Genomic DNA, 27037 nt, shown 5'->3' on the forward strand with positions numbered 1-27037 from the left:
GGAGGAAAAGAGCAAGGAAAACAGAAAATTTGGGGTGGTAAGAATTTTAAGATGAGAGATGGAGCAAGTAGAGATTCTCAGAGGAGTAGGGGGGAGACCTATGATCTGTTGATAAGTACCACCATTATTGGCATTTTGCACAGGGAAGCTGATGAAAAGAGAGAGAGTGGCATCAGGAAAGAGCAAGCGGTCTCCACCCATAAACCAAGTTTCAGTCAAAGTCAGGATGTCAATGCAATTATCCACAATAAGGTGATGGATGACAAGGGCCTTGTTTGTGAGCAGACAGACAAACTGGAAGGAAATGTGGAGATGGATGGCATTTGCTGATCTCAGAATAATACAGTGCAGAAGAGGCCCTTCGGCCCATCGAGTCTGCATCGATGCATTATAGACACCTGACCTGTCTACCTAATTGACAGAGACCAAGACGGCAGTGCTGGCTGAGGTGAGAGAGACAGGGAGCAGTTTGTTAAGTTTAACTCCCAGCAGACAGGAAGGTCAGTGAATGAAGAGCATTGGGTATTTGGGTTTGCTGTTCATCATGAAGCAGTGATAGGTGCCTCAGAGGCCCTCTAGAGAATGCCAGGAGGCACAAAGAGGGTAGCTGTGGGCTTATCCAAGGGAATTCAAGCCTGCAAGTGTTACGGGAGAATAGGAAGGCTGGCCATCAATGGGTGGGCAGAGGTTATAGGCAGCAATGTACCCGGGTGGGTGTGGGGGGCATCAAGGTGAAACATCTGGGCAGCAGAAAAAGGAAAACAAAGGCCTGCAGAGGAGCCGAGAGGGGAAAATAGAAAGACAGATGTAAAGGGCTTAGGTCTGGAAAAAGCCAAAACGTGCACACGAACGGAAACAGAACACAAAATAATAAACAGGATAGGTTTACTCATGCAATAGAAAAGCACAGCAATTTCAAACTTGTTTAAAAGGGCAGAGAAGTCAGACTACCAGAAATCTACAACAGATGAAGAAATGCAGAGCTTTGATAAAGGTGACAGCATGAAAACGTGATGCTTTACATGTTAAAGAAAAAAAATCAAATGCAAAGAATTGTGAAGTGTTGTTTCGTTACAGATTAATGTTTGTAATGTTTAATATACAAATGCAAATACAAGTTATAATTGGGTCAAATGTGGGACTGAAAGAACACAAAATTGATTTAAATAGTTATATTACATGTCCAATCACCAAGATATTTAACTACATCTACTGATGTCACAGCTGTATTGCATATGAAAGCAGCCAGTGAACCAATCAAAATGAAGTGAGGTAAATGACAAGAAACAAAATCCAGCAGTCATGAATGGTGTTTGTAAGCCATTGTTCGTTAGACTTCACTGTTCCACGATGAAACACCAATGATACTCAAATTTTGAATTTAAGCTGGGCACTGCCCAGCTCCCTCACCGAGTAGAATAGAAAAAAAACTCAGGAACACACCTAATGATTTCTCCATGTAATACTAGTCTACATTCAACTGTATGTGGAGCTTAAACAAATAAACTGAACTTTCCTAATTTTAACATTCACAAAGAATTTGGAGCACTGGTCTTCCAGCACCTCGATATACACTCTCAGCACCTTTGGTTAAGGCAACGAACTCTAATACTACCCACCTCAAATTTTCAGCAACTTTCTCCTGCCAAATAGATTTCAAAGTCAATACTTCAAATAGGTTGAGTAGCACATTAGACAGTCTTTACTTACAGGCGCTCTATTAGCAAGATTAACTGACTAAAGAGATGCTCACAAGACTGTTCGGACAAACTTATGCTCGCCAGAAATTGTTCTGAGCCAATCTAGAACACTGATCAGCAACAAGCTAAAAGCAATGCAAAGTTTCTTTCATGGATGTTTAGTCTGCTGTTAAAGTGGAAAATTGAGGCAACCACCTTAATGGTAGAAGAGTGGCTGCAGATTCCAAAGTGGCTTTGTAGGTGAAGCTCAAGTACCCCAATGCCTTTCCCTTAGTTTCAACCAGAGCAGAAAATTGCTTATCTAGGGCTATCATTCAATTAATTGCCGAGAGCAAACCAAGTTGGGCCGCCCATTACCAGACTTAAATCCAAACAAAAAAGGGAAAGTAGGTTCAGTGTTACAATCTTGGAAGATCAAAATTTGTCACTTGTACCAACAGCACAAGGAGAGATACTGAAAGCAATGCATGAATTGGGTGATCTTGCATTATCAATTATCGGCTCCATCTCAAATATCAGTTAAAAGGAGAAGATATGCCTATTTTTCCTGTTGCTTGCCTTGTACTCTACACAGTTGGAAAGGTAAAGGTTTCTGTAGTGATGGAAATAGCTTATGCCATTAGCAAAAGTAGAATTAAACACAATTTTTACATTGCAATATGTTCTTTATTTTCCAGTTTTGGACGTGAAAAGAGGCATTAATCTTTAATTAAATACTTAATAAAGCAAAAAGTATTTACACATTCATTTTAAACTGTAATCAATGAAGGATTCATTCTTGTTGATAATTACAAGCACCTTATGAACTCAGGAATTCTATAAATACAGGAGACACTGCTGCACTTTATCAAAGACAGCAGAAATAACATGGCATTACATTAGCAATATTGCGAAACATTTATTTACAGAACTGTCCTAAAACTGTTCTACATTAAGTAGAATCACCTAGGAACTGTACTGCTTTTATGTTTTGTCTAATTAAACTGTTAAACTCTTACTGATTTTTAAAATCCACTACAGGCTTGTTCAAGGCTTTTTATACAACTCATAGGCATAAGAACAGAGGAGTCCAGGGCTAGTTGCCCCTCCCCTCAAAGAAAATCTAGCATAGGGAAGCCAAGTTGATATATCCTGGGATCCCTAAATTTGTTTGCATCGTTGGTGATTTAACACCAACAAGGTATCCACCATTCTTTTTTAAAAATCAAAAATCCCCACCACTTTCCTATGCCCATGACAACCACCTAATTTTAAGGACCATCTCAATAGCCCTAATTTTTTTTCTAAATAGTTATATTTGTTAGACATGAACTGTTGATGTTAAAAAATAGATAAAACCTTGAAGTACCAAGGGTTTATTGAATAGACGTTCTCAGAACCAAGCACTTGATTGTGCAAAAACTCAAAGGACAGTTCTCATCTGCCTAATGCGATTCACCATGTGATTGACTTCTGTCAATCATGATTTCTAATTGCCTTCTGATTCTTCTTCAGCTTCTCTTAACCAAGTAAAGAAAGCTGTCACCGATTTCAAAGCTACTCCTTTTCCTTGTTGCTCAGCTGGATCTTTACTGGACTCCCATTTGTAAAAGGCTTCTTCAGATATAACATCCTCATCATACAAAACATCGAAAAATGTCCTTAGTAAGTCTGCAAAGAAGAACATAAATGACTATCTTTCAGTTTCAACAGTACACAATTTTTAAATTGTACCATAGGACCACAGAAAAATTACAGCACGGAAGGAGGCCATTCAGCCCTTCGTGACCGTGCCGGCCGAAAAAAAACTAGCCAGCCAATTTAATCCCACCTTCCAGCACCTGGTCCATAGCCTTGCAGGTTACAGCACTTCAGGTGCATGTCCAGGTATCTTTTAAAAGAATTGAGAGTCTCTGCCTCCACCACCATTTAGGGCAGTGAATTCCAGACACCCACTACCCTCTGGGTGAAAAAGGTTTTCCTCATGTCTCCTGTAATCCTACCAATCACCTTAAATCTGTGCCCCCTGGTAATTGACCTCTCCGCTAGGGGAAACAGATCCTTCCTGTCTACTCTACCTAGGCCCCTCAATTTTGTACACCTCGATTAAGTCACCCCTCAGCCTCCTCTGTTCTAAGGAAAACAACCCTAGCCTATGCAATCTTTCCTCATAGCTGAAACTTTTGAGCCCTGGCAAATTCTTGTAAAGTACCAATACTTAAGAGCACACGTATCCAGTATTCAAAGGAACTGCAGCAAAATTGCCATGTATTCAACTTACCAGATATTGACAGACCCCAGTGCAGGCTTGTACAAGTATAAAATGCCCACTCGTGTTTGCACACTGCATAATGTTTTCATCTATTCACTAAATTCAGCTTAAAAAGTACCAACTCCTTTGCTAATTTTAGCAAAGAAAACATGCCCCTAGCTTTTCACTGAAAAAACTGTGCACACCCAAACACCAAGGGCACAAGCATCTACAGTAAAAACTTCAGATTGCAGTCAAAAAATCAATTAGAGGTAGAGCAACAGTCAGACTGGAACAGAATATATGGCTACAGAAACAGTACTTATAATTCCAAGAAATGCCCAATCATTTTTGTGACATGTAAAAAGAAAATATTTCAAACATCTGTAGCCTTTTACACTTGTGACATTACCATTTTTCTCTATGTTCGATCCTTTAAAAAGTGACCCTGCAAATTCTTGCTCAAAGATATATGAAAGTGCAGCTGTCAATTTTATGGTAGGAAACAGTTGGTGCACAAAGTTTGGTTGGGGGCGAGGTGAGTAAGCTCTATCAACTACCGTCAGTAAGTCAAAGCCACTGATATTAATCACCAACTACATGTTGCCTGAAATTGAGTTATAGTAAATAACTAAAGTCATAGGTACAACAGTAGCTTAGGTCTGACTCTGACCTACCAAAACCAAACTTGAAGGCATGTGGACTGCATTAGAATGTAGATTCCCATGAAACATTTCTTGCATACGAAGTTGGAAATCTCAAACGTGCTGCTGCGTTTTCTAGAGCTACAAAGCAAAGAACGGTGTACTTACTTGGCGGCTGCTCTAATTTGGCCATTAAAGCCTGAAGGGCGTAGAGTGCTTGTAGTTCACGCTGGGGGTCAGAATTCAGGTATTTTGTCAGGACTTTGACTCTGTTTTGGATGACTTCTACATCCACACGAACAGGGTTTTCAACTAAAATGGGCAAGGAAATGAGAGGGATGCAAGGAAGGAAAGTGTGTTAAATCTTGACACAAGTATCAGTGGACATTTCTCCATAAATTACATGTTAAAAATCAAAAATATACTTACATACAACAGCAGAATGGCAAACAGATTTCATTAATGCTCTAATGAACAATGGTGAAACCATTTGCTTTTCATCAAGGTTGGCCTGTAACAAAGATTTCATATAAAGTAAAAATCTTGATATACAATTGCAAATCCTACAGATACCAATATTTTGCATGACTATAGTTTCTGCATTTATGAAACCTCAAATCCTATTATATAATTGGTACTTGCAACATTGAGCACTATATGTTTGTATAAATGGAAATTCATCCTCCTATAAACTTTTTGCCAGCCATGGCCCATCACAGTGCCAGCCATGGCCCACTTAGTACCACGCTCATCTGAGTCAGTAGGTTGTTGGTTCAAGGTCCACTTCAGGCACTTGAGGACAAAATAAAAATCAAAGCCAACACTCCAGTGCAGTACTGAGAGATGCAGTCTTTCAGGCGAGATGTTAAACTAAGATCCCGCCTGCACCCTCAGGTGGATGTAAAAGATACCAGGAAACTATTTTGGGGAAAAAAGCAGGGAAGTTATCCCTGGTGTCCTAGCCAATATTACAAAAAGATTACCTGGTCATCATCACATTGCTGTTTGTGGGAGCTTGCTTTGCGCAAATTGGGTGCTGTGCTTCTTACATGACAACAATGACTTCACTACGAAAGTACTTCATTGGCTGTAAAGCGCTTTGGGACATCCTACGGTCATGAAAGGTGCTATATAAATGCAAGTCGTATTTTCACACAGATCACCTTTCCTTCCCCAACTGATACACGATTAGTTTTAAAAGTTAAGGAACTTACTTCAATCCAGTCAAATATTCTTTGGTTGTCAGCTTTCTCCTTAATCAGTTTATCAAACTGTTCACACAGATCAGCAAAAGATATTTCAGTTTTGCTTGGTGTTTCCTCATGACTAGATTCATTTCCCAGAGTAAACTCCACTTTCTATTAAAGAAGCAGTAAATAGTAAAAATTGAAAACAGCTAATTTATCCTAGTTTCTCTTGCAGTTAGCTATTGATATAGCAATGGGAATTTTTTTTAACAGTTAAATGAAGAGTCAGAACTGCATTGGGCCATTAAAAGATGCTCAAGGACAATTTACAAAGAACTCAATGAGGATGGCAGAAATATTAAATGAGTACTCTGTATTGGTCACCATTCCTGATGATGTTTGACTATTAGAATTGAATAATTCTAATAAAATTTGTAGCATTAAATTAGATGAATATATCGTTTTAGAAAGAATTAAGAACTTGAAAATATACAGCAGCCGGGCCAGATGGCATCCACCCGAGGATCCTCAAGAAGGGACACATGACTAAAGGATGACTAAAAAAAAAAGGGAGAAAATAGATTACAAAAGTAAACTAGCAAGAAATAGAACAGTAGGAGCTGCTACAAGTATATAACAGGAAGAGAGTAGCTAAAGTAAATGTTGGTCCCTTAGAGGATGAGACTGGGGAATTAATAATGGGAAACAAGGAAATGGTAGTGACTTTAACCAAATATTTTCCATCTGCCTTCATGATAGAAGACATTAAGAGCATCCCAGTAATAGAATATCGGGGAAAAGGGAGACAGAAACTTGAAACAAATCACTGAAAAGGTATGAGGAAAACTAATGGCAACGAGTCCCCTGGACCTGATGGCTGGCATCCTAGGATCTTAAAAGAAGTGTATGTAAATAGTGGATACATTGATTGTAATCTTTCAAAATTCCCAGATTCTGCAACATCCCCATAGGATTGGAAAACCATACCCCTATTCAAGAAAGGAAACACAAAAAGCAAGCAAACTATAGGCCAGTTAGTCTCACATCTGTCATTGGGAAAATACTGGAATCCATTATTAAGGAAGTGGTAGAACATTTAGAAACTCATAATAAAACTATGTTGACTCCTTGATTGTATGAAAGGGAAATCATGTTTGACAAATTTAGCATTCTGAGGATGGAACAAGCAGAGTGGATAAAAGGGATCCAAGTAGATGCAGTTTCTCTGGATTTCCAAAAAGACATTCAATATGGTGCCACATAAAAAGTTACTGCACAAGAGCTCATGGTGTAAGGAGCGATATATCAGCACGAATAGAAGATTGGCTAACTAATAGGAAACAGTCAGGATAAAGGAATATTTTCAGGTTGGCAAACTGAAACTCACGGGGTGCCACAGGGATCAGTGCTGGGGCCTCAACTATTTACTAATCTATATTAATGACTTGGATGAAGGGATTGAGCGTACTGTGGCCAAATCTGCTAATACAAAGATAGGTGGGAAAACAAGTTGAGGAGGGCACAGTCTGCAAAGAGATATATAAGATAGGTTTAGTGAGTAGGCAAAAATTTGGTGGATGGAGTATAATGTGGAAAAATGTGAGGTTATCCACTTTGGTAGCAAGAATAGAAAAGATAAACTACACAATGCTACATACAAAGGATCTGGGTGTAGTACAAAAGGTTAGCCTGTGGGTACAGAAAGTAAATGGAATGTTGGCCTTTATCAAAAGGGGGATGGAATATAAAAGTAGGAAAGTCTTGTTACAACCTTATAGGGTGTTGGCGAGACCACACCTGGAGTATTACGTAGTTTTGGTCTCTATTTGAGGAGGGATATACTTGCATTGGAGGCAGTTCAGAAAAGGTTCACTAGGTGATTCCTGGGATGAAGGGGTATCTTATGAGGAAAGGGTGAGCAGGTTGGCCCTATACTCATTGATATTTAGAAGAGGTGATCTTATTGAAAGGGGCTTGAAAGGGTTGATGCTGAGAGGATTTTTCCCTTTATAGGGGAAATCTACAACTCGTGGGCATATTTTCAGAATAAAGGGTCGCCCATTTAAGACTGAGATGAAGAGGAATTTCTTCTCAGAGGGTTGTGAATCATTGGAATTCTCTACCCCAGAGAGCAGTGGAGGTGGAGTCACTGAATATACTCAAGGCTGAGATAGATTTTTTAACTATAGCGGAATCGAGGATTATGGGAAACAGGCAGGAAAGTGGAGTTGTGTCCAAAATCAGATCAACCGTGATCTTATTGAATGGCAGAGCAGACTCGAGGGGCAGTATGGCCTACTCCTGTGCCTAATTCTTATATTCTTAAATATGATTGTTTGGATGAAGAGGGACACAATAGAGATACTCAACACGGCTTCATGAAGAGGTCCTGCTGTACAAATATAACTATTTTTTGAAGTTACAAAGTGAGGGAAGCCCAATACATTGTCAACTTAAACTTCTAAAAAAAACTTTTGTGATAAAGTTTTGATAAAGGCTTCTTTATAAGATTGGAAATTAGCGATAATATATTGAGTTGAATTGAGTACTGGTTGGCAGGACATAGGCAAAAAGCAGTTATAGATGGATTTGGATTATTTGGGAGAGTGGTCACCAACAGTGTACTGCAGGGATTGACAACGGGACCATTGCACTTTACTATTTTTATTAATGATCTGAATGCAGGAGTTGGGGCACGATCTGCAAATTTGATGATACTAAAAATCAGAGTATTAGGACTGTAGATGATGCTCATATACTTCAGGCAGATCTTAATCTGTTGGGAGATTGGGTTCATGCTTACAGGGAGGGTAACAAGGGTGGAAATTGTGGAGACACTGGCCATAATCTTCCAATCCTCCTTAGATAAAGGGGTGGTGACAGAGGAATGAAGAATCACAAATGTTACACCTATACCTTTGCTTAATAACAGCATTTAAGGATAAACCCAGCAATCATAGGCCAGTTTAATCTCAGTGGTGGGAATGCTTTTAGAAACGATAATCTGGGGCCAAATTAACAGTCACTTGGACAAGTGTGGATTAATTAAGAAAAGTTAGCAGGGATCTGTTAAAGGCAAATCTTGCTTAAAAAACTCAAATCAAGTTAGTTAATGAGGTAACAGTGGGGTTGATAAGGGTAATGTGGTGTGGTGCATGTGAGCTTCCAAAAGGCATTTGATAAAGTGCCACATAATAGGCTTGCCAGCAAAGTTGAAGCTCATGGAATAAAAGAGACAGTGACAGTATGGATACGATGTTAGCTGAGTGACAGGAGAGAGAGAGAGAAGCGATGATCATTTTTCATACTGGAGGAAGGTATGCAGTGAGGTTCCTCAGGGACGGTTCTAGGACCACTGCTTTTCCTGATCTATATTAATGACCTAGACTTGGATGTTCTGGACACAATTTCAAAATTTGCAGAATGACACAAAATTTAAAAGTATTGTGAACTGTGAGGATAATGATAGATTTCAAGAGAACAGAAAGGCTGGTGGAATGGGTGGACACATGAAAGATGAAATTCAATGCAGAGAAGTGTGAAGTGATACATTTTGTTGTGAAGAACAAGGAGAGGCAATAAAAAAATAAAGAGCAAAATTCTAAAGGGATGTAGGAACAGAGTACCCTGGGATTACATATGCACAGGGCATGTTGAGAAAGTGGTTGATAAGGCGCATGGGACCGTGGGCTTTATAGATAGAGGCACAGAGCAAGAAAGTTATGAAGAACCTTTAGAAAACACTGGTTTGGCCTCAATTGGAGTATTGCGTACAATTCTGGGCACTGCACTTTAGGAAGGATGTGAAGGCTTAAGAGAGGGTGCAGAAAAGATTTACAAGAATGGTTTCAGGATTGAGGGACTTCATTTACATAGATAGGTTGGAGAAACTGGGGTTGCTCTCCTTAAAGAGAAGGCTGAGGGGAGATTTGGTAGAGGAATTCAAAGTCATGAGGGGTTTTGGACACAGTAGAGAGAGAAACTGTCCCCATTGGCAGAAGGGTCAGGAGCCAGAGGACACTGATTTAAGGTGGTTGACAAAAGAACCAATAGCAACATGAGGAAAAACTTTTATGCAGCAAGTGGTTAGGGTCTGCAATACACTGTCAGAAAGCATGGTGGAGGTAGACTCAATCGTAGCTTCAAAAGGGAATTGGAGCAGGTAAACAGAAAGAAAATTTGCAGGGCTATGGGGAAACGGCAGGGGAATGGGATTAGCTAAATTTCTGTTAGACAGCCAGCATAACATAAGAAATAGGAGCAGGAGTAGGCTATTTGGCCCCTCGAGCCTGCTTCACCATACAATATCATAGCTGATCTGATCATGGCCTCAACTCCACTTTCTTGCCTGCCCCCCAATAACCCTAAACTCCCTTGTAGATCAAAAATCTGCCTCTCACAGCCTTGAATATATTCAATGACCCAGCCTCCAAAGATTAATGTCCTTCAGAAAAGAAATTCCTCCTCATTACCATCTCAAATGAGACCCCCCCCACCCCCCCTTATTCTGAAACTGTGGCCTCTAGTTCTAGATTCCCCCACGAGGGGAAACATCCTCTCAGCATCTACCCTGTCAAGCCCCCTCAGAATCTTGTATGTTTCAATAAGATTACATGCTGGATGGACTAGAGGGCTTTACCGTTGTTCACAATATGGAGGCAATATTGAAAATAATTTACAAGCAGGATTTGAGTTCAGCAAAGGAGGACCAAGAAATTGATAAGGAAAGAGAAAACAGAATATGAGAGTAGACTAGCAAGAGACATAAAAAGATTAGAAACATTTCTATAGCTATGTAAACAGGAAGAAATTAGTGAAAGTAAACGTGGGCCCGTTAGAGGCAGAGACAAGTGAACGTGTAATGGGGAATAAGGAAATTGCAGAGATAAATACTTTGTACCTGTCTTCAGGGGAGAAGACACAAAATACATTCCATAAATAATCGGAAACCAAGGGTCTAATGAGAATGGGAAACTTAAAGAGATAGTATTGGAGAAATTAATAGGACTAAGTGGTGACAAACCCCTAGACCCAACGACTTACATCCTAGGGTTTTAAAAGAGACAGCTGCAGAGATAGTGGATGCATTGGGTTTGATCTTCCAGAATTCTTTAGATTCTGGATTCAAAAAGTATAAGGTGCCACACAAGCGATTACACAAATTTGGAACTCATGGAATTGAGGGTAATATATTAGCATGGATTGAGGATTAGTTAAATCAACAGAAAGCGAAGAGTAGGAATAAATGGACATTTTTGGGTTCGCAGGCTATAACTAGCAGTGTATTGCAAGGATCAGTAGTTGGGTCTCAGCTTTTTACAATCTATATTAATGACTTAGACGAGGGGACCGAGTGTGATAGATCCAAGTTTGCTGACAATACAAAGTTAGGTGGGAAAGTAAGCAGTGCAGAGGACAAAGGAACAGCAGAGGGATAAAGACAGGTTGGGTGAGTGGGCAACAACATGGCAGATGGAACACAATATGGCAAAGTTATACATTCTGGTGGGAAAAATATATATTTTTTGAACGGTGAGAGACTGGTAAATATTTGCATTCAGAAGGACCTGGGTGCCCTTGTAAAAGAATCATAGCAAATTAACATGCAGGCACAGCACGCAATTAGGAAGGCAAATGATATGTTAGTTTATGTTAGCAAGGGACAGGAGTGTAACAGTAAATAAATCTTACTACCATTATACAGGGCATTGGTGAGGTCACACCTGGAGTACTATGTGCAGTTTTGGTCTCCTTACACAAGGATAGACATACTTATGCTATGAAGGTCCACTGCACTGGTTCCTGGGATTTCAGGATTATCCTATGAGGACAGATTGAATAAAGTAGGCCTACAGTTCCTGGAGTTAAGAAGAATGAGAGGTGATCTAATTGAAATATAAAATTCTTAAGGGGCTGATAGGGGAGACATCTTAGCAACTAACCTGACTGAGGAACTTAGAACACGGGGTCACAGTCTTAGAATAAGGGATTAGCCATTTAGGACCAAAATAAGGAGAAATTTCTTTACTCAAAGGGTTGTGAATCTTTGAAATTCTCTACCCCAGAGAGCTGTGGATGCTCAGTCATTGACTATATTCAACACAGACATAGAGTTTTAGTTACAAAGGGAATTAAAAGACATGGGGAAAATGCAGGAAGGAGGAGTTGAGGTAGAGCAGCCGAGTTTGTTGAATGGCGGAGCAGACTCGAAGGGCCAAATGGCCCACTCCTGCTCCTTTTTCTTATGTACACTAACTCCACATTTGGATTCCGCAGCTCCAATAATTGCAGAAGTTTTGTTCAATTAATATTACATACAAATTTAAACCATCAATCTGTATATGTCCACTTTAAGGGTCCAATTTATGTCAGTTAAGACTGAACTGATGATTTCTTAGCATGACTGGGTCCACACAAGGACTGTATCAATGGATGTCTCAAAATTGATTAAAGAGTTAGAAAAATTGGAGTGGGATACCAATCAGAAAGTCAGATTTCACAAACTAGCAACTAGCTCAGCAAGCAATAGCATTGCTCACCAGTGTAGAAGGAACTGCTCCTGGTGGCAATGGACCTGTCAACATTACATCTCCCAAATTGCTAAAAGTACTAACTGTACTTCCACTCTCTCGACATAATGGATACAAATAGTAAATACCTTCTCAGTGACAAATTTGTTAATGTCTTCTTCCTCAGGAAGGAATTCCTTCCAGCTCAGACCTCCCTCTCTCCACAAAGAACCGGCCTTCTTACGGCTCTGCAAGATTGATGAGTAAAAATAATTCAATAGTATATGGGATTTAAAAACTTGAAAACTGCATGGATATAACTATCAATTCATATCTAGTAACCAAAAACTTACCATTCCTTTGCAAAGTAAACATAGAAGATCAGCAAGCAGAAGGCCAGCTTTTTCTATGGTGATGAGTGGCTTGGCCACTTCTCTGTCAGGAGAATAATTTAAAGAAAAATTAATTTCACAAAGATACAAAAATCGTACGATCATTTTACTTCTATGTCAGCCTAGCTTTTTCTAAGCAACCCAATTAAGAATCAGGCAAAGCATTTTGGGGAAAAAAAAGTGTAGAGCATAGCTGTAGATTCAGAATGACAGCATATTCAAGTTGAAACAGCACTTCCTAGCCTTATTAGCCTGGTTGTCAATAGGTTTTCCAGACTCAAAAAGATACCTTTAATTTTTTTCCCTAATTGAATCCGAAGAATCGAAGCACCAAGGAGAGCTGTGACAACTATACCCTTGGTAGCAGTCTTTATCGTAAAGGACCTCATGCACTTCCACATATACCCAAATTCAATTGCAAAGAAGTGGGCACCTGTTCGTGTTAAGCCCTGCATTTACTTGACAACTGATTTTGAATGGATCAAGCGGATGGTAGGGAATACAGACTTTCATGCAGCAAATGACTACAGCTTTCAGTCATCTCCAAAAATGTATTTGTTTATTTCACTGAATTGTACATCAGCAACTGCTATGTGCAGATCAAGATCCTACAAACAGCAGTATGATGAATATCAGCCATGCTTTTCTTGGTAATCATGGTCGAGAGAGAAATGTTGACCTACAGAACATCCTGTTCTTTAGGTAGTGCCACAGGATCTTTAACATCCACCTGAACAGGGACCTCAACTTAAAGTTTCATCTGGAGAACAGCAGCTCTAACAAATTCAACATTTATATGAGCATCAGTTCAGATTGAGCCCAAAATTCCAACAAGGGATTTGAACCCACAAACTTCTGACCCAGAGGCAATAGTTTTAATAAGTAAAGCTTACGGCAATAGAAACTGACGACCTAGTACTCCCATATTCTCCCACCTCGAACCCAACATGTAATTGGACATTAAATTTTCAATCTGAATGTTATTCTAAGAAAAAAGTCAGGAACTACTCAACTAAACTGGTAACTTCAATCAGAAATTGATCATCATCATCTTGATTCAGTGGTAGCATTCTCATTTGAGTCAGACTGTAGGTTACAGCCCCACTCCAAGGCACAAAATCTATCCCCAATACTCCAGTGAGGTGTTGCATTACTGGAAGTGCTATTTTTCAGATGTGATGTTAAACAAGTCTGCCTTGGATGGATGTGAAAGATCCCATGACAGTATTTATAGAGTAACAAGGGAGTCATCAGTGTCGTGGCTAATATCCCAGAATCATCACCAAAACAGATTAACTTATCATTCAATTAATTGCTGCTTGAGACCTTGTTGTGTGCATATTTGCAGCATAATGGTGGCTACATTTCAAAATTCATTGGCTGTTAAGTGCACTGATCTCCTAAGGGCTTGAAAGATTATTTTAAAATGCAAAATAATTCCATCAATATCTCACTCATTTAATAACTGGCATTTATATTTACAATGTTTCACATTAGCGCAGTTTTCAATTTTTGACCAGCTGCTGATAACATTTCAATAAAAGGCGTCATTGCTACCTGAAAAGCTCTCCCATTGGTATGCCTCCATCATGTAGCATGTGAACAATTAGTTCAGCAAGGTATTGCCATATATGTGGGATATCAATTTCCATATCTTCAGCTATTTCAAGGATTTCATGTAGTCTGTGGTACACAAGTGAAATATATAAATGCTATTAATGTGGAACAAATATAGTTAGTAACTCTTTGCTGCCCCCCAAAAAATTAACCAGTGTTTTACAAAATATTTATGGTCAATATGAACAAAACCAAAGAGCAGAAAAAGTGTTTGTACTGGGGCAAGAGGGAGAAAGGGAAAAAAAGAATTTGGAAATATTTATTTGATCAAATCTGAAGTAAAAGCTTTATATTTTTAAAAATGAGACATTTAGAGTTAATACAAGTACCCACATTTTAGGTAAAATTTCTCTATGTAAAATTGGTGGATTAATAGATCTACAAGATTGGTACAATGTAACATTTCTCTTACAGCATTAATTTCAGACACTTCAAGTTAATTTGAATTTAAAAATTCTAGACATCAATCACATTTGGTAAAATAGTTGACAAAAGATGTTAACAGATTCAAAAGTAATGTGATGTCTATTTAATGGTTATTGAATAGAAATCTGAAGGATTAAGCCCTTATGAATACAGGTGACGTTTGTATTTGTTAGACACTGTGCACAGTGGTAAAAACTTTAGTCTCACAAATAAAGTTCAATATTATTAATAATTTTTAGCTACAAGGTTAGGTTGGAGAAGCTGGGGTTGTTCTCCTTGGGACAAAGGAGATTGAGGGGAGATTTGATAGATGTACAAGATGACAGGTTTAGATAAGGGCGGCACAGTGGCTAGCACCACAGCCTCACAGCTCCAGCGACCCGGGTTCAATTCTGGGTGCTGCCTGCGTGAAGTTTGCAAGTTCTCCCTGTGTCTGCGTGGGTTTCCTCCGGGTGCTCTGGTTTCCTCCCACAGCCAAAAGACTTGCAGGTTGATAGGTAAATTGGCCATTATAAATTGCCCCTAGTATAGGTAGGTGGTAGGGAAATATAGGGACAGGTGAGGATGTGGTAGGAATATGGGATTAGTGTAGGATTAGTATAAATGGGTGGTTAATGGTCGGCACAGACTCGGTGGGCCGAAGGGCCTGTTTCAGTGCTGTATCTCTAAATAAAGTTTGAAAAAAAAGCTGCTCCCGTACAACGACTAGGGGACACAGATTTAAGGTTTTGGACAAGAGGTGCAAGGATAGATCTGAGGAAGAACATTTTTATACAGCGAGTGGTAATGACCTGGAACACTCTGCCTACAAGGGTGGAGGAAGAGGAGACGATCAATAATTTCAAATGGAAATTTGACTTGCACTTGAGGGAACGAAACATGCAGGGCGATGGGTATACAGCAGGGGAATGGAACTGACTGTATTGCTCAACAGAGAGCTGGCAAGGACTCGATGGGCCAAATGGCCTCCTGTGCCATAATGACTAATAATTAATTTCTAATTAAAAAATTATTTCATGAGTAAGTTAATAGGGCCCAATGCTTACCCTTTGCAATACTGTTCCTTTGATAGAGTCCCAGCTTTTACAAGCTGGTACAACAGCATGCCCATGTGTTCTCTTGCGATTGCACTTCTCTCCAAAGTTGACTCGATACCACTTCGAACAAAGATGTGCAGTGTCTTAGGTGACTCAAGCTCCTGTACACACTGCAATGCTTCCTAAAGAAAATTAAATGAACTTCCAATTTTATTTCAGAAATTCCACAAAGTCAACATTGTTCTAGAAATATGCCCAAATGCTAAATTATGCAAAATATGCACATTTATATACATAACATCCTGTGGTAGATCAGAGTATATGCTGTTGCATGACAGGAACATTACAGAATGTTGAAGTATGGTTTTGCCCCTCTTTAGGGCTTAAGGTTAATTGGTCAATGCACTCAATGTTTATTTGATATCAATTAGGAAGCTGCAGACATTGTGGTTCTGGTATTTTCTGTTTACAAGTGTGAGACATAGAGCTATGCTATATGGTTGCTCTGGCTGTTGAGGAATCTTCCTTGCAATATAAACAGAGCAGTTTTCCATAGCACTCAGAACCTGAGCTAGTTTTCAAGAAATCAGCCTGCAATATTGAACAGCACAGCCTCCTAACCAAACTCCATATCGTTAACACATACTAAAATAATTTAAATGATTTATTCTGCACTTGCCTTCATATCATTGATATGCAAATATTCCTCAATGATTGCCTTGGATTTCTTTTCGAACTCTTCCTCAGAGAGGGCAGGTTTATCACATGTTACAGATGCAGAGACAGGTTCAAGTTTAACTGGTAAATTAAATGAATTGGAATAAGTTTCAAAACACATTTAACTGAATTATTGCAGCTTTTTCACAGTTCAGATGACTACAATGTTTAAATTCCATGGCACATCCTCGACTGCTGTAGTGTTTCACAGCACATCCCAAACATCCTACTCCCCCTTCCTGCCTTCTGGTCAGCGTCCATTTATTAACCTGTACCAAATAAAACACTCAGCAGCTTTCCATATGCATGGTATAGTACAGAAATGTAAGCTGTTGCTAATAAACCATGAATACTCCCAAGTATCCTGCTGGAAACTATCGTTTAAAATTTCATCCATAATGCAATGGCCAACTTGTGTCGATCTGGAGTACTGACAATGCATACACCCAGTATACTATTATCCCCAGCAGGGGTTACAGTACTGGTGCCTGAGCCAGTGGAACAGCTGACTACAATGCCAAGAGATCATACTTAACACATCCAGAACACAGCTGACTGTTGCCCACCCACTCAAATATATTGTTTTTGCTATTTCCTGACATTGTCACCACTTGAGACAATTTACAACTTCCTACTCTCTCACCCCCAGTGGTGAGATTGCCCAGAAGTGTTTTTTTTTTAAAGTTTAGTCGTCATTGGGACCACCTCACACTGTATAGAGGCCCAGGATCAATTTAACAGCTCATTCTTTTTGATTTACACTATTCTTAAAAAAAACTTTTCAAAATTCTCTAACCATAGAACAGTAACTTAAGGCTTTGAGAAGGATCTTGCTCCACAAGAGAAGACATCATTAAAAGGATGATATAAGATAGCTAACCCTAGCTTCAGCATTGAGGCAATGCTAGCACAACTTGGAACCCAGATCAACATACTGCTCCATTTTAGAGAGAGGGAGGCCCTAACTGAATAACTCAATTCCTGCTGCTAAAACAGATGTGACAAAACATAGTCATTGATGTGTGGTGAATCAGTGAGTGGTATTCACAGCCAACTTAAAAAGCACTCAACACAATCCTATGCAAGTCAAGTAGTACTGGTGGAAGTAAAATGGCACTTAACTCATCTCTGGGACATTTCTTCAGTGAATGGCATAATGGAAAATATACTCCATTAGCCACGACAATACAAACTGTTTTGTCTGATGCACTGAACGTTTTGCCATCTGACAAATAACTGCCAGGACTATCTCAAGTCCTGTGAACATAAAGCATTCCAGATGAATGTGCACTGTGAATGCAACAATCCTTATCCAAAAGACAAAGTGGCAAATAAAAAAGGGCACAATCTTTTGACACAAAACGCAAAAAATTTTTGAGGGGAAAAACTCCAGTCCAAATGCTATACTATCCTCACGCAAGACGAAGTTAGATCCACAAACAAAGCCAGCAGCTCACTAATTACTGAGGGCTGAAACTAATGCCACAAAAGAATGGTGTGTCCAAAACTTAAACGAACATTATGCTCCCAGTAGAAACCAAACCTATTTGAATATATCTTCCATATAAATCACGTGAAAGAGAACCTATTAATCAGGTACTCTAATAGCTCACTGAAAATCACAACAATACAATAGAATGGTTTAAATCCACAAATCAATCGGGAAGCAGTGATCCCATTAATCCAAGCACAGACTGTATAACAAATTGAATCGGAGCAGTTAGAAATCAGGATTGTGCACATTGACAAGAATTTCATGAGCAGAGAAAAAGGAATGTGGGGACCAAATACACCATGTACTAAGGGATCAAAAAATGTGCAGACACAACACTGCGCACTGATCATACAAGCTGTTCAGCTTTGGCACTTAGTCATTTGCACTACAGAGGTGGCTCCTGTCAATCCTGCAAGAAGCAACCCCATGAGGGATACAGCTCAGAACAAAACCTGTACCAAATCCTGTATAGGACCAAGTAGCTTCAGAACATAGCTAAACACCTGTACATGACGCTGAAAAACCTAACTGTATAAAACAGAAGCCTATTTTATACAATAGTGTTTCAGAGAGTGTTAATATATTGTGCACTGAATAAAACAAAATACCATAGAACCATAAGAAATTATGGCACATCGTGTCCCAGCTTGCACAGGCTAAGAATTGCATATTCTCTAACAATGAGGTCATGAAACTTACCAGACTCTTTACTTCGATCTCTCGCACGTCCTCGATCTCTTTCTTCTGTCATGCTGGCGACACGCCTGACTGGTTCTTGAGAGCTTCGTCGCTCCCTTTCCCTGCTTCGGTCATCTACTTCTTTGCTGTAGCTTCTCTTGGTAAGTGGAGGTCTGTTGCGATCACTTCTCTCAGGTTTCTCAACACGATCACTTTTGTCACTCTTTTCACTACGATCACTCCTTTCAAACCGATCACTTCTCTCAGTTCTGTCGTAACGTTCGTTCCTTTCAAACCGGTCTCCTCGCTCACGTTCACCCTTTTCACTTCTATCACGACTTGAACTACTCCTGCTGCCATCCACCCACCCAAAAAAAAAAATCAGAATTAGAAAATTATTGCAACTTGAATTCCACACCTCGGCATTTGCACGCATCTTTTTCTTTGCTAGATTGATTGTATAATTAATTAAGGTTGTTTTTGGTGAAAAAATTCATTTTGCCATTTACCGAGATAAAGCATGGGTTCTCCTGAGCCAGAAGACTGCGGCAATTTATATTTTTCCAATAAAGGAATGAATCTTATAGGTGTCAACTTCTAATTTTACATTAATAGGAATATCCAGATATGACATTCATCCTTTAAAACTGCCCATGCCTTAAAACTGCCCATACCGTCTACTCAAGAACCCCAAAACGTTTACCTCCATTTCTAAAGTACTTTTTGTATCTGATGTGACATTCAATACACTGGTACAATGTCACTGTAACAACAGTAATGCGAAGTGCTTTAGTTTCACTTTTTAAAAGGCACATTCAATGCAACAGCTTAAAAAGTGAACAAATTCCTTATTTTCCCAAATGAATTGTTAAATTAATTCCAGTCAAAGTACTGTTTTTAAATTAAGCAATTTCAACAAAGCATGCATTTTTGAAATATTAATTTGCATTTCCTATCTTTTGTAGTTTAGTTGAGTACCAACAACCAAGCAACATCTAAATTTATGTACAAAATTTAAAAGCTAAAGCCAGCTGTAAGCATCAATTTCACCAACTTGCCTGGGTACAACCCTCCGTGCATCAAGATTATCTGTAGAGGAAGACTGTTGGAGAGCTGAAAATCTATTCAGTGTGGCTGTGGTTGGCCTTCCTGAATCCACACCTAAGTACACAAATATGAAATAACTATACATGTTGACTACAAGCATCATTCATAAAATAGTTGGTCAAACTCCTCTTGGAGAACTGCATGCAGTTTTGGGTAGCACGCCACAAGGAAGATACATAGACCTTGGAGGGGTATAATGCAGATTCACCAGACTACCAGGGCTTAAAGGGTTAATTATGAGGGACGGCTGCATAAACTTGGCTCATATCTCCTGGGGTTTAGAAGGTTGAGGCATCTTCTGAGGCGGGTGAAATAATTTTAGTGTTTAAAATGATACGGTTTGAATGAGTTAATACAGAAAAGCTACTTTCTCTGATGGGGGCAATCAAGAACAAGAGGGCATGCTAAAATTGCTAGGCCAATCAGAAGTGAAATTAAGCAGCACTTTTTCCACATAAAGTATAGTAACAATTTGGAATTCTCTCCCCCACAGGGTTGTAGACAACTTAAATATTCAAGACGGAAAACAGTAGCTTTTTAAAAAACCACTCAGGGCATCCCGTGATATGCATCAAAGGCAGGTAAATGGAGTGGATATACATATCAACTGTACGCAATTTGAACATCGGAACAGGCTCGAGGGATGAAATGGCCTCTGAAAATATTACACCAAAGTCTAATTAAGAAGCCTTGGTGCTTATTGTGTAGCATTCTATCTAATACAATCAACTACATGAAGTATAACTGATAAATATAATCGACAAATTTAAAAAGTGAACCAATAACAACTCATCACAAATCACAAAATTAAGCTGCAAGTTAAAGTGGCAAGCTCCTCAATTTGCTCATCATCTTCTAAAGTTGCGGTAAATATTGGGGTATCTCAGCCACACCCTTTTGTTCTCACTTAACAGTCAGTTGCCAGCGTTCGCCAGAGCTGGCAGGCAGCCATAAAGGCGGGGCTAAAGTGTGGCGAGTCGAAGAGACTTAGTAGTTGGCAGGAAAAAAGACAGAGGCGCAAGGGGAGAGCCAACTGTGTAACAGCCCCGACCAACAAATTTTTCTGCAGCACCTGTGGAAGAGCCTGTCGCTCTAGAATTGGCCTTTATAGCCACTCCACACACCACTGACCACCTCCAGGCGCTTACCCATTGTCTCTCGAGATAAGGAGGCCAAAGAAAGAACACCATAAGCACTTTCCTGTATAATGACCCTGGATTAGCACAGACCAGGCATCAAACCAGGGGCAGTCCGGGTCTCTACTGCTCAGTAGACACAAAGCACATGTTGGTCAGCCCAAGAAAATCCTTTTTAAAATTTCACACCTACGAAATGTCTATGGGAGTAAGGAGGCAGCAGGGTAAAGGCAAGCTGAACAGGTTCGAATATGGTGGAACAAATTTAAAACCAGAATGGGAGAGGGGTGACAGGCAACAAATGTTTACAATTCACTTCTGCAGATTTTCACTTCAGTACGTTAGGATTATTATTGGTAACGAACCTATTCTTGATGATCAACAAGTTTAATTATTGGAGAATTAATGCGGTTTTTAACATTGGAGCGTGCACACTGAACCTGCCTATAAGTTAACCATCAAATAAGTGGTCAGTTGAATCTATTACTATGTTGGCCAAGAAGGACATGCCACATTATTGTATTCTGTGACAAATTACCTGTATCACTAGGTTTGCTTCCAGATCCACCACTGCTTCCTTTAACCCAGCCACCAAGTCTACCTGCTGGTGCCAGCACTTGATTGTTGTAATCCATGGCCCCTGCCTATTACAAAAATTGGGGAGAAAGTAAAGTTATTAACTAGATGTTACTTATATTTAATATAGGGAATGGACAGTTGAATTGTGAGGGAGGAAAAATCCCTTACCTTAGTGATCTTGCTTAGCCGACTAGTATCAATAGGCCTGCTACTTTTGGCAATTGGCACAGTATTCCAACCTGCTTCATCAGTCCCTTGACTTCCTCTGCCACCTACAAATATCAGCATTTTAGAGTTTAAAAAAAAACTCAATGAGGCGCGAGTCAAGTCAAATCACACAGAGCCCAGTTGGAGACAACATCTCTACCATCAGTTAGGAGTTTACCTACATCAGCCATATAAGTAATGCTACCCTGGGGTTACATATTTACATGATTTAAGCGACAAAAAGACTGAGAATGCCAAGATTTCAACATCTATCTGGCCTTCTTAAATCATTAAACGCTGTTGATCTCTGCAAACAATTTCTTCAAGTTTATTCGATCAACAGAAGCCACACCAATTTGCAGCTTTCTTTCCAGCACAGTCTATTGTTATGATGGACCCTGTTTGCACAGTTTGGGCAATTAAATTAAATCGGCATTCTCAGCCATTGGCCACTGAACAGCACCCTGTTTAAGATGTGCAGATCTTCAAACTAGAAGTCAACACCAACCAACGACAATGGCAGGCTAACTAAGCATAATAAAAAAATCAAATGAAAAGAACAACATTTTAGGATCAGATTCTACTTCACTGTCAGTTTTATGTCTTAAATTCTTAAAACGAGAGAATGGAACATGACCAATTATTACAGTAACTTTTAAAGTTTCCCCCAATGTGATGAAAGCAGCAATGTTTGAAGTCTCTCCAGTCAGATGGAATAAAGTTTCCAATTCCAGAAGAATGCCTACATGTACAGGTGTGAAGGAAGACTATATACCAAAATCATCTAATTACTAAACTCACCAGTGCCACTGCTACCTGCAGCACCTCTCCTTTTGTCCTGCTTGGATAGTAGCTGTTGCTGTACCCTTAACTGCTGTTGATGTTCTTCTATCTGAGCTTCTCTGTGAATCTGTTCTAATGTCTTGGGTCCCTGATCACCTCTTCGTGGCACCCAGTTATTCTGGAAGTCAACACATAACGGTTTATTTCAGATGTCAAATCGTATTATGATCTCTTTATCCCAAGAGTAAAACTTCATTGTTCTCCTCACCAGAAATATCTAATGCCCTTAATTTAGTCCAAATCACAGATAACACAAAGAATGGAAAAAATACATGTTGACTTATATACTAAGTTTGTCAATAATATTATTGCAGCCTTTTCAAGTTGTTTGCGCAAGAGCTCAGAATTAAAAGATTAAAAGGTTGACACATTAGCCAGTGCTGAAAGGTTAACATGGTTATGCTGTGGCCTTAACAGGCACATGATACAACACTATATACTGGATACATCCTCCAATAGCAATTTCAGTTGTTAATATTTTAGCAACAAGTAATTCAAGTGCCATGCTTTGTTAAATATTCGGTTACTTCAAACCAAGTATCTAAATTTCTTGAAATACTACCAATATCACCTGCAAAGCAGAAAAAGTTTTCAAAAATATCAATTGTGGCTACATACATATACAGAGTCAGCAAACATTTTCAGACTTCACTTCTGTGGCATTTTTATAATTCAACATTTACACAGATACAAGCCAATTACCATCTTGGTCAACTGAACTCACTTGTCGAAGATCGATCACGTCCTGCACCATAAAGCGAATCCGAGATGAAGTTTTCCTTTCTTTAATAATTTTTTCCATCTGGTTAAAATATTGATCCATCCTAGGCTATGGGCACAATACAAGGAGTGAATGTTATATTTTCCAAAGAAAAGTCAAGTACCATCAATACCAAGCTATACTTCAGTGAATATTTTTTAAAACTTACTTTGGCTTTTTCAAAATCCAAGTCTTTCCCTATTGTAGTTAATAACCTACATAGGCACTCAAGTGATTCCTCATCATGATTCTTTAGCAGCTTCACTATACAGTCATGCATAATTGGCTCTGTTAACATTTTTAGTTTGAAGAGTTCACCAATGAATTTGATATTGCCGAGTGATCGTCGCCTGGCTTTGTCTCTTGCATCCTTTAGTTCTTCTTGGAGACGGGTTTTCTCCTCAGACTGGAATGAAAAGGATTCAAGCAATACAGGTTTAATTCAAAATCGTTAAGCTAGAACCTTTAAATTCAGTAACTCATGATGGAGACACTTCAACATGACAAATGGCTACATAGGTGAGATACTGGATGATTGTCATTGCCTATGGAATTGTACCCAGCAAGAGTAGGCATTTTGGATGCGTGGAAGAAGCAAAGAGAAACAAGAGATGATATTTCAATGCTCACAGCAGTAAACAAAGCAATTCCAAAAATGATTCATCTTTGAAGAAAAATTTTACTGCTATTGATGGGAAAATATTGCACAAACTTTGAATCAATAATTCTGCTACAGCCTCAGTTTAAATAAACAGAAAATTAGATCTGTGCCTACTTTATAAGCAATAGTGGAGTTTTCGAAAGGAATGGCCTTGCAAGAAACTAATAATGAGTGTATTTAAGGACATCATAAATTATTGTGCACTAATCAAGTTTAATTTAAAAAAAAAATACATGCTGCTTGAGCATGGATAGCATATGCTGCAGTATGAAATTATGGTACCGGCATGACAAAGTTCAAAATTTAGTTCAAATGAAAACATTACCAAGACTAGAATTTCCAAGGCAAAATAATGGCTTAGTGCATTGTAGTGGACAGTAGCACTGAAGCTAAGTTACATAGAGGTAAAATATTGTACATTCATAAATAGTATAATATATGCTGAATTGTTTGAATTTATATTTTTTTCATGGGCACAGAAGGAAATACTTGCTGTACTAAGCATACAGGCTACAACTTTGAGATATCCTTCAAACACCAACAGTAACAACAAACAATAACTCCTGAAGCAGAAACAGGCTCTATTGCAACAGAGAATATTCAGGAAAGAAACAGGCCAGTTAGCCCAACTGGTTGACATTTCTGCTCTGGAAGAGATTCCTCCCACCCTATTTCATCTAACTTCATCAACATATCCTTTGACAGCTTTTTCCCTAGTACTTAGCTAGCTTCCTCTTAAATGCATTTATGCTAGTCACCTCAACTAATCCATGGCAGTAGCAAGTTCCACAGTCTAACCGCTCTCCAGGTGAAGACGTTTCTCCTGAATTCCTCACTGGACTTACTGACTAACTCATTGTTATGATGCCTAGCTTTGGACTGACCCACAAGAATCATAGAATGTGTAAACATTTTCTCTACTTCTACCCCATCAAACCCCTTCATAATTTTGACAGCCTCTATTAGGTTACCCTCAGTCTTTTTCTAGATGAAAAAATGTCCAGTCTGTTCAGTCTTTCCTGATGGTTATAACCGCTCAGTTCTGGAATCATTTTTGTCAATTTTTTTGCATCTCCTCCAATGCCTCCATATCCTTTTAGGAATATGGATATCCGAACTGTGTGGAGTGCTCCAAAAGTGTGATCTAAACCAAGGTTCTATAATATTAATGCAGCTTCGCTGCTTTCCAATTTTATTCCTCTAGAAATGAATCCCAGTGCTTTGTTTGCATTTTAATGGCCTTGTTAACCTGCATAATTACTTTTATATATGCATTATTCACATTTTTAAGCACCGACACTACATGCCAAAATATCCTACAAAAGCTGGAGATTTTATGCAAACTATAAACATAGATAACTCATGAATGATTCCATTGTAGTTGCATTTCAGTGAGATTCCAAACACACGTAGTCTTACAGTGAAATCCCTCTGCTAAGCAGGATCATACACTATCACTCTTGCTACTGAGACAACAGGCAATGGGCTCAAGCCTCACTCCAGGGACTTGAGCACATAAATCCACATTGACACTTCAGTGCAGTACTGCCCTGGTCAGAGGTGCCTTCTTTCAGATGAGATGCTAAACCGAGGTTCCGTCTGTCCTCTCAGGTGAACGCAGAAGACCCGACGCCGCTATTTTGAAGAGCAGAGGAATGGTGTTCTGGTCAACACTTATCCCTTAATAGCAAAATCTGGTTGTTATCTCATTGCTAGTTATAGAGCTTGTAGTGTGCAAATTGCTGCCATTTTCCTACGTGGTAACACTTCAAAAGTAGTTCACTGGCTGTAAAGCACTTTGAGATGGCAAGAGGTCACAAACGGCACTATACAAATGCACTACTTTTACTTCTAAATTCAACTGCCACCAAAGTGATGTTAATGCATATGCCTTAGCTATTCATTTCAAAATCAATGTTTTTAGTGTTTATAAAAATACATTACTGAACACTAAATTCAAAATTCATATGATGCACGCTTCACAACCAATGAAGTACTTTATCTTCCATACAAAGTCACAGACTTATAGTGCACTTCAATACCACCTGAAGAAAACTCTACCCAATTAGCGATATGGACAAACTTTCGAAAAATTACTCAGATTAGATTGCAGACAACTGATATTGCGAAGCAGACAACCTCAATCTAGCCAACATTAATGCTGGATATGACTTATTAGTAAGGCCATTCTGATAACTCAGGTGTAAAGCCTTCATTCCAACCATACAGACAAGGAACAAGTTGGTTGTCCAGACAGTGCAAGTTATCCAAGGCAATAGTTGGGATGTTACAAGTGGCAACAGTCTTCCTGGGTCAGGTGAGAAAGTCAGACAGGGCTATCATTCCCCATGAAGCTGCTTCTACTAGAAGTGCTGAGTGAATATCAAATTAGGGCAGAATGTAACTATATCCAAGAAAATGGGAGGAAGCAAATCTGTTTGTAGGGGAAAGGAGACAAAACTTGCACAGAAATTAAATTTATTTTAGGTGATCCTGAGTGGAACACAAACTGCATGCTGCCTGACACTGGCTCTCCAAAGTAGTCAATATTAACCAGAGTAACTTCTGTGCTCTATCTCCTTAATTTTGTACTTATCTTATCAAGAGCCTAAAGCATACTATCAACAGTGCTAATAGGTGGAATGTAAGCCTTGCCTGGGGCAGGTGGGGTCGTTTTTTTTTTAAAAAGGTCTTTCTTCATTGGCCTCCTGGTCTCGAGAGACAATGAGTAAGCGCCTAGAGGTGGTCAGTGGTTTGTGGAGCAGCGCCTGGAGTGGCTATAAAGGCCAATTCTAGAGTGACAGACTCTTCCACAGGTGCTACAGATAAAATTGGTTGTCGGGGTTGTTACAAAGTTGGCTCTCTCCTTGCACTTCTGTCTTTTTTCCTGCCAACTGCTAAGTGTCTTCAACGCGCCACTCTTTAACCCCATTTTTATGGCTGTCCGCCAGCTCCAACGATCACTGGCAACTGACTCCCACGACAGGACTTCATGTCACGTTTGCAGATGTCTTTAAGGCGGAAACATGGACAGCCGGTGGGTCTGATACCAGTGACGAGCTTGCTGTACAATGCATCCTTGGGGATCCTGCCATCTTCCATGCGGCTCACA

The 27037-nt window shown here is 39.3% G+C and overlaps 1 protein-coding gene across 15 annotated transcripts in view; it reads right to left on the reverse strand.

Annotated features, from left to right (window-relative positions):
• Positions 1–2344: 2344 nt before the first annotated feature.
• The window catches only part of eif4g1a (eukaryotic translation initiation factor 4 gamma, 1a), a 130817-nt gene continuing 106124 nt past the window's right edge, over positions 2345–27037 (reverse strand). For 13 of the 15 annotated variants that reach the window (XM_068042306.1, XM_068042316.1, XM_068042313.1 and 10 more), the window contains 16 exons: positions 23434–23670; positions 23229–23333; positions 22463–22622; positions 21623–21726; positions 21414–21519; positions 19691–19793; positions 18654–18985; positions 16422–16540; positions 15752–15924; positions 14220–14345; positions 12624–12705; positions 12420–12518; positions 5789–5932; positions 5004–5085; positions 4743–4886; positions 2345–3350 (listed from right to left, as the gene is read on the reverse strand). In XM_068042306.1, the coding sequence (XP_067898407.1) occupies positions 3169–3350; positions 4743–4886; positions 5004–5085; positions 5789–5932; positions 12420–12518; positions 12624–12705; positions 14220–14345; positions 15752–15924; positions 16422–16540; positions 18654–18985; positions 19691–19793; positions 21414–21519; positions 21623–21726; positions 22463–22622; positions 23229–23333; positions 23434–23670 (2298 nt within the window). In that variant the 3' untranslated portion in view covers positions 2345–3168. The remainder of the gene's footprint in view (positions 3351–4742; positions 4887–5003; positions 5086–5788; positions 5933–12419; positions 12519–12623; positions 12706–14219; positions 14346–15751; positions 15925–16421; positions 16541–18653; positions 18986–19690; positions 19794–21413; positions 21520–21622; positions 21727–22462; positions 22623–23228; positions 23334–23433; positions 23671–27037) is intronic. The other 2 variants (XM_068042321.1, XM_068042317.1) reach the window with 1 other exon arrangement.

This window comes from Heterodontus francisci, chromosome 11 (assembly GCF_036365525.1).
Source record: "Heterodontus francisci isolate sHetFra1 chromosome 11, sHetFra1.hap1, whole genome shotgun sequence".
Classification (NCBI taxonomy): domain Eukaryota; kingdom Metazoa; phylum Chordata; class Chondrichthyes; order Heterodontiformes; family Heterodontidae; genus Heterodontus; species Heterodontus francisci.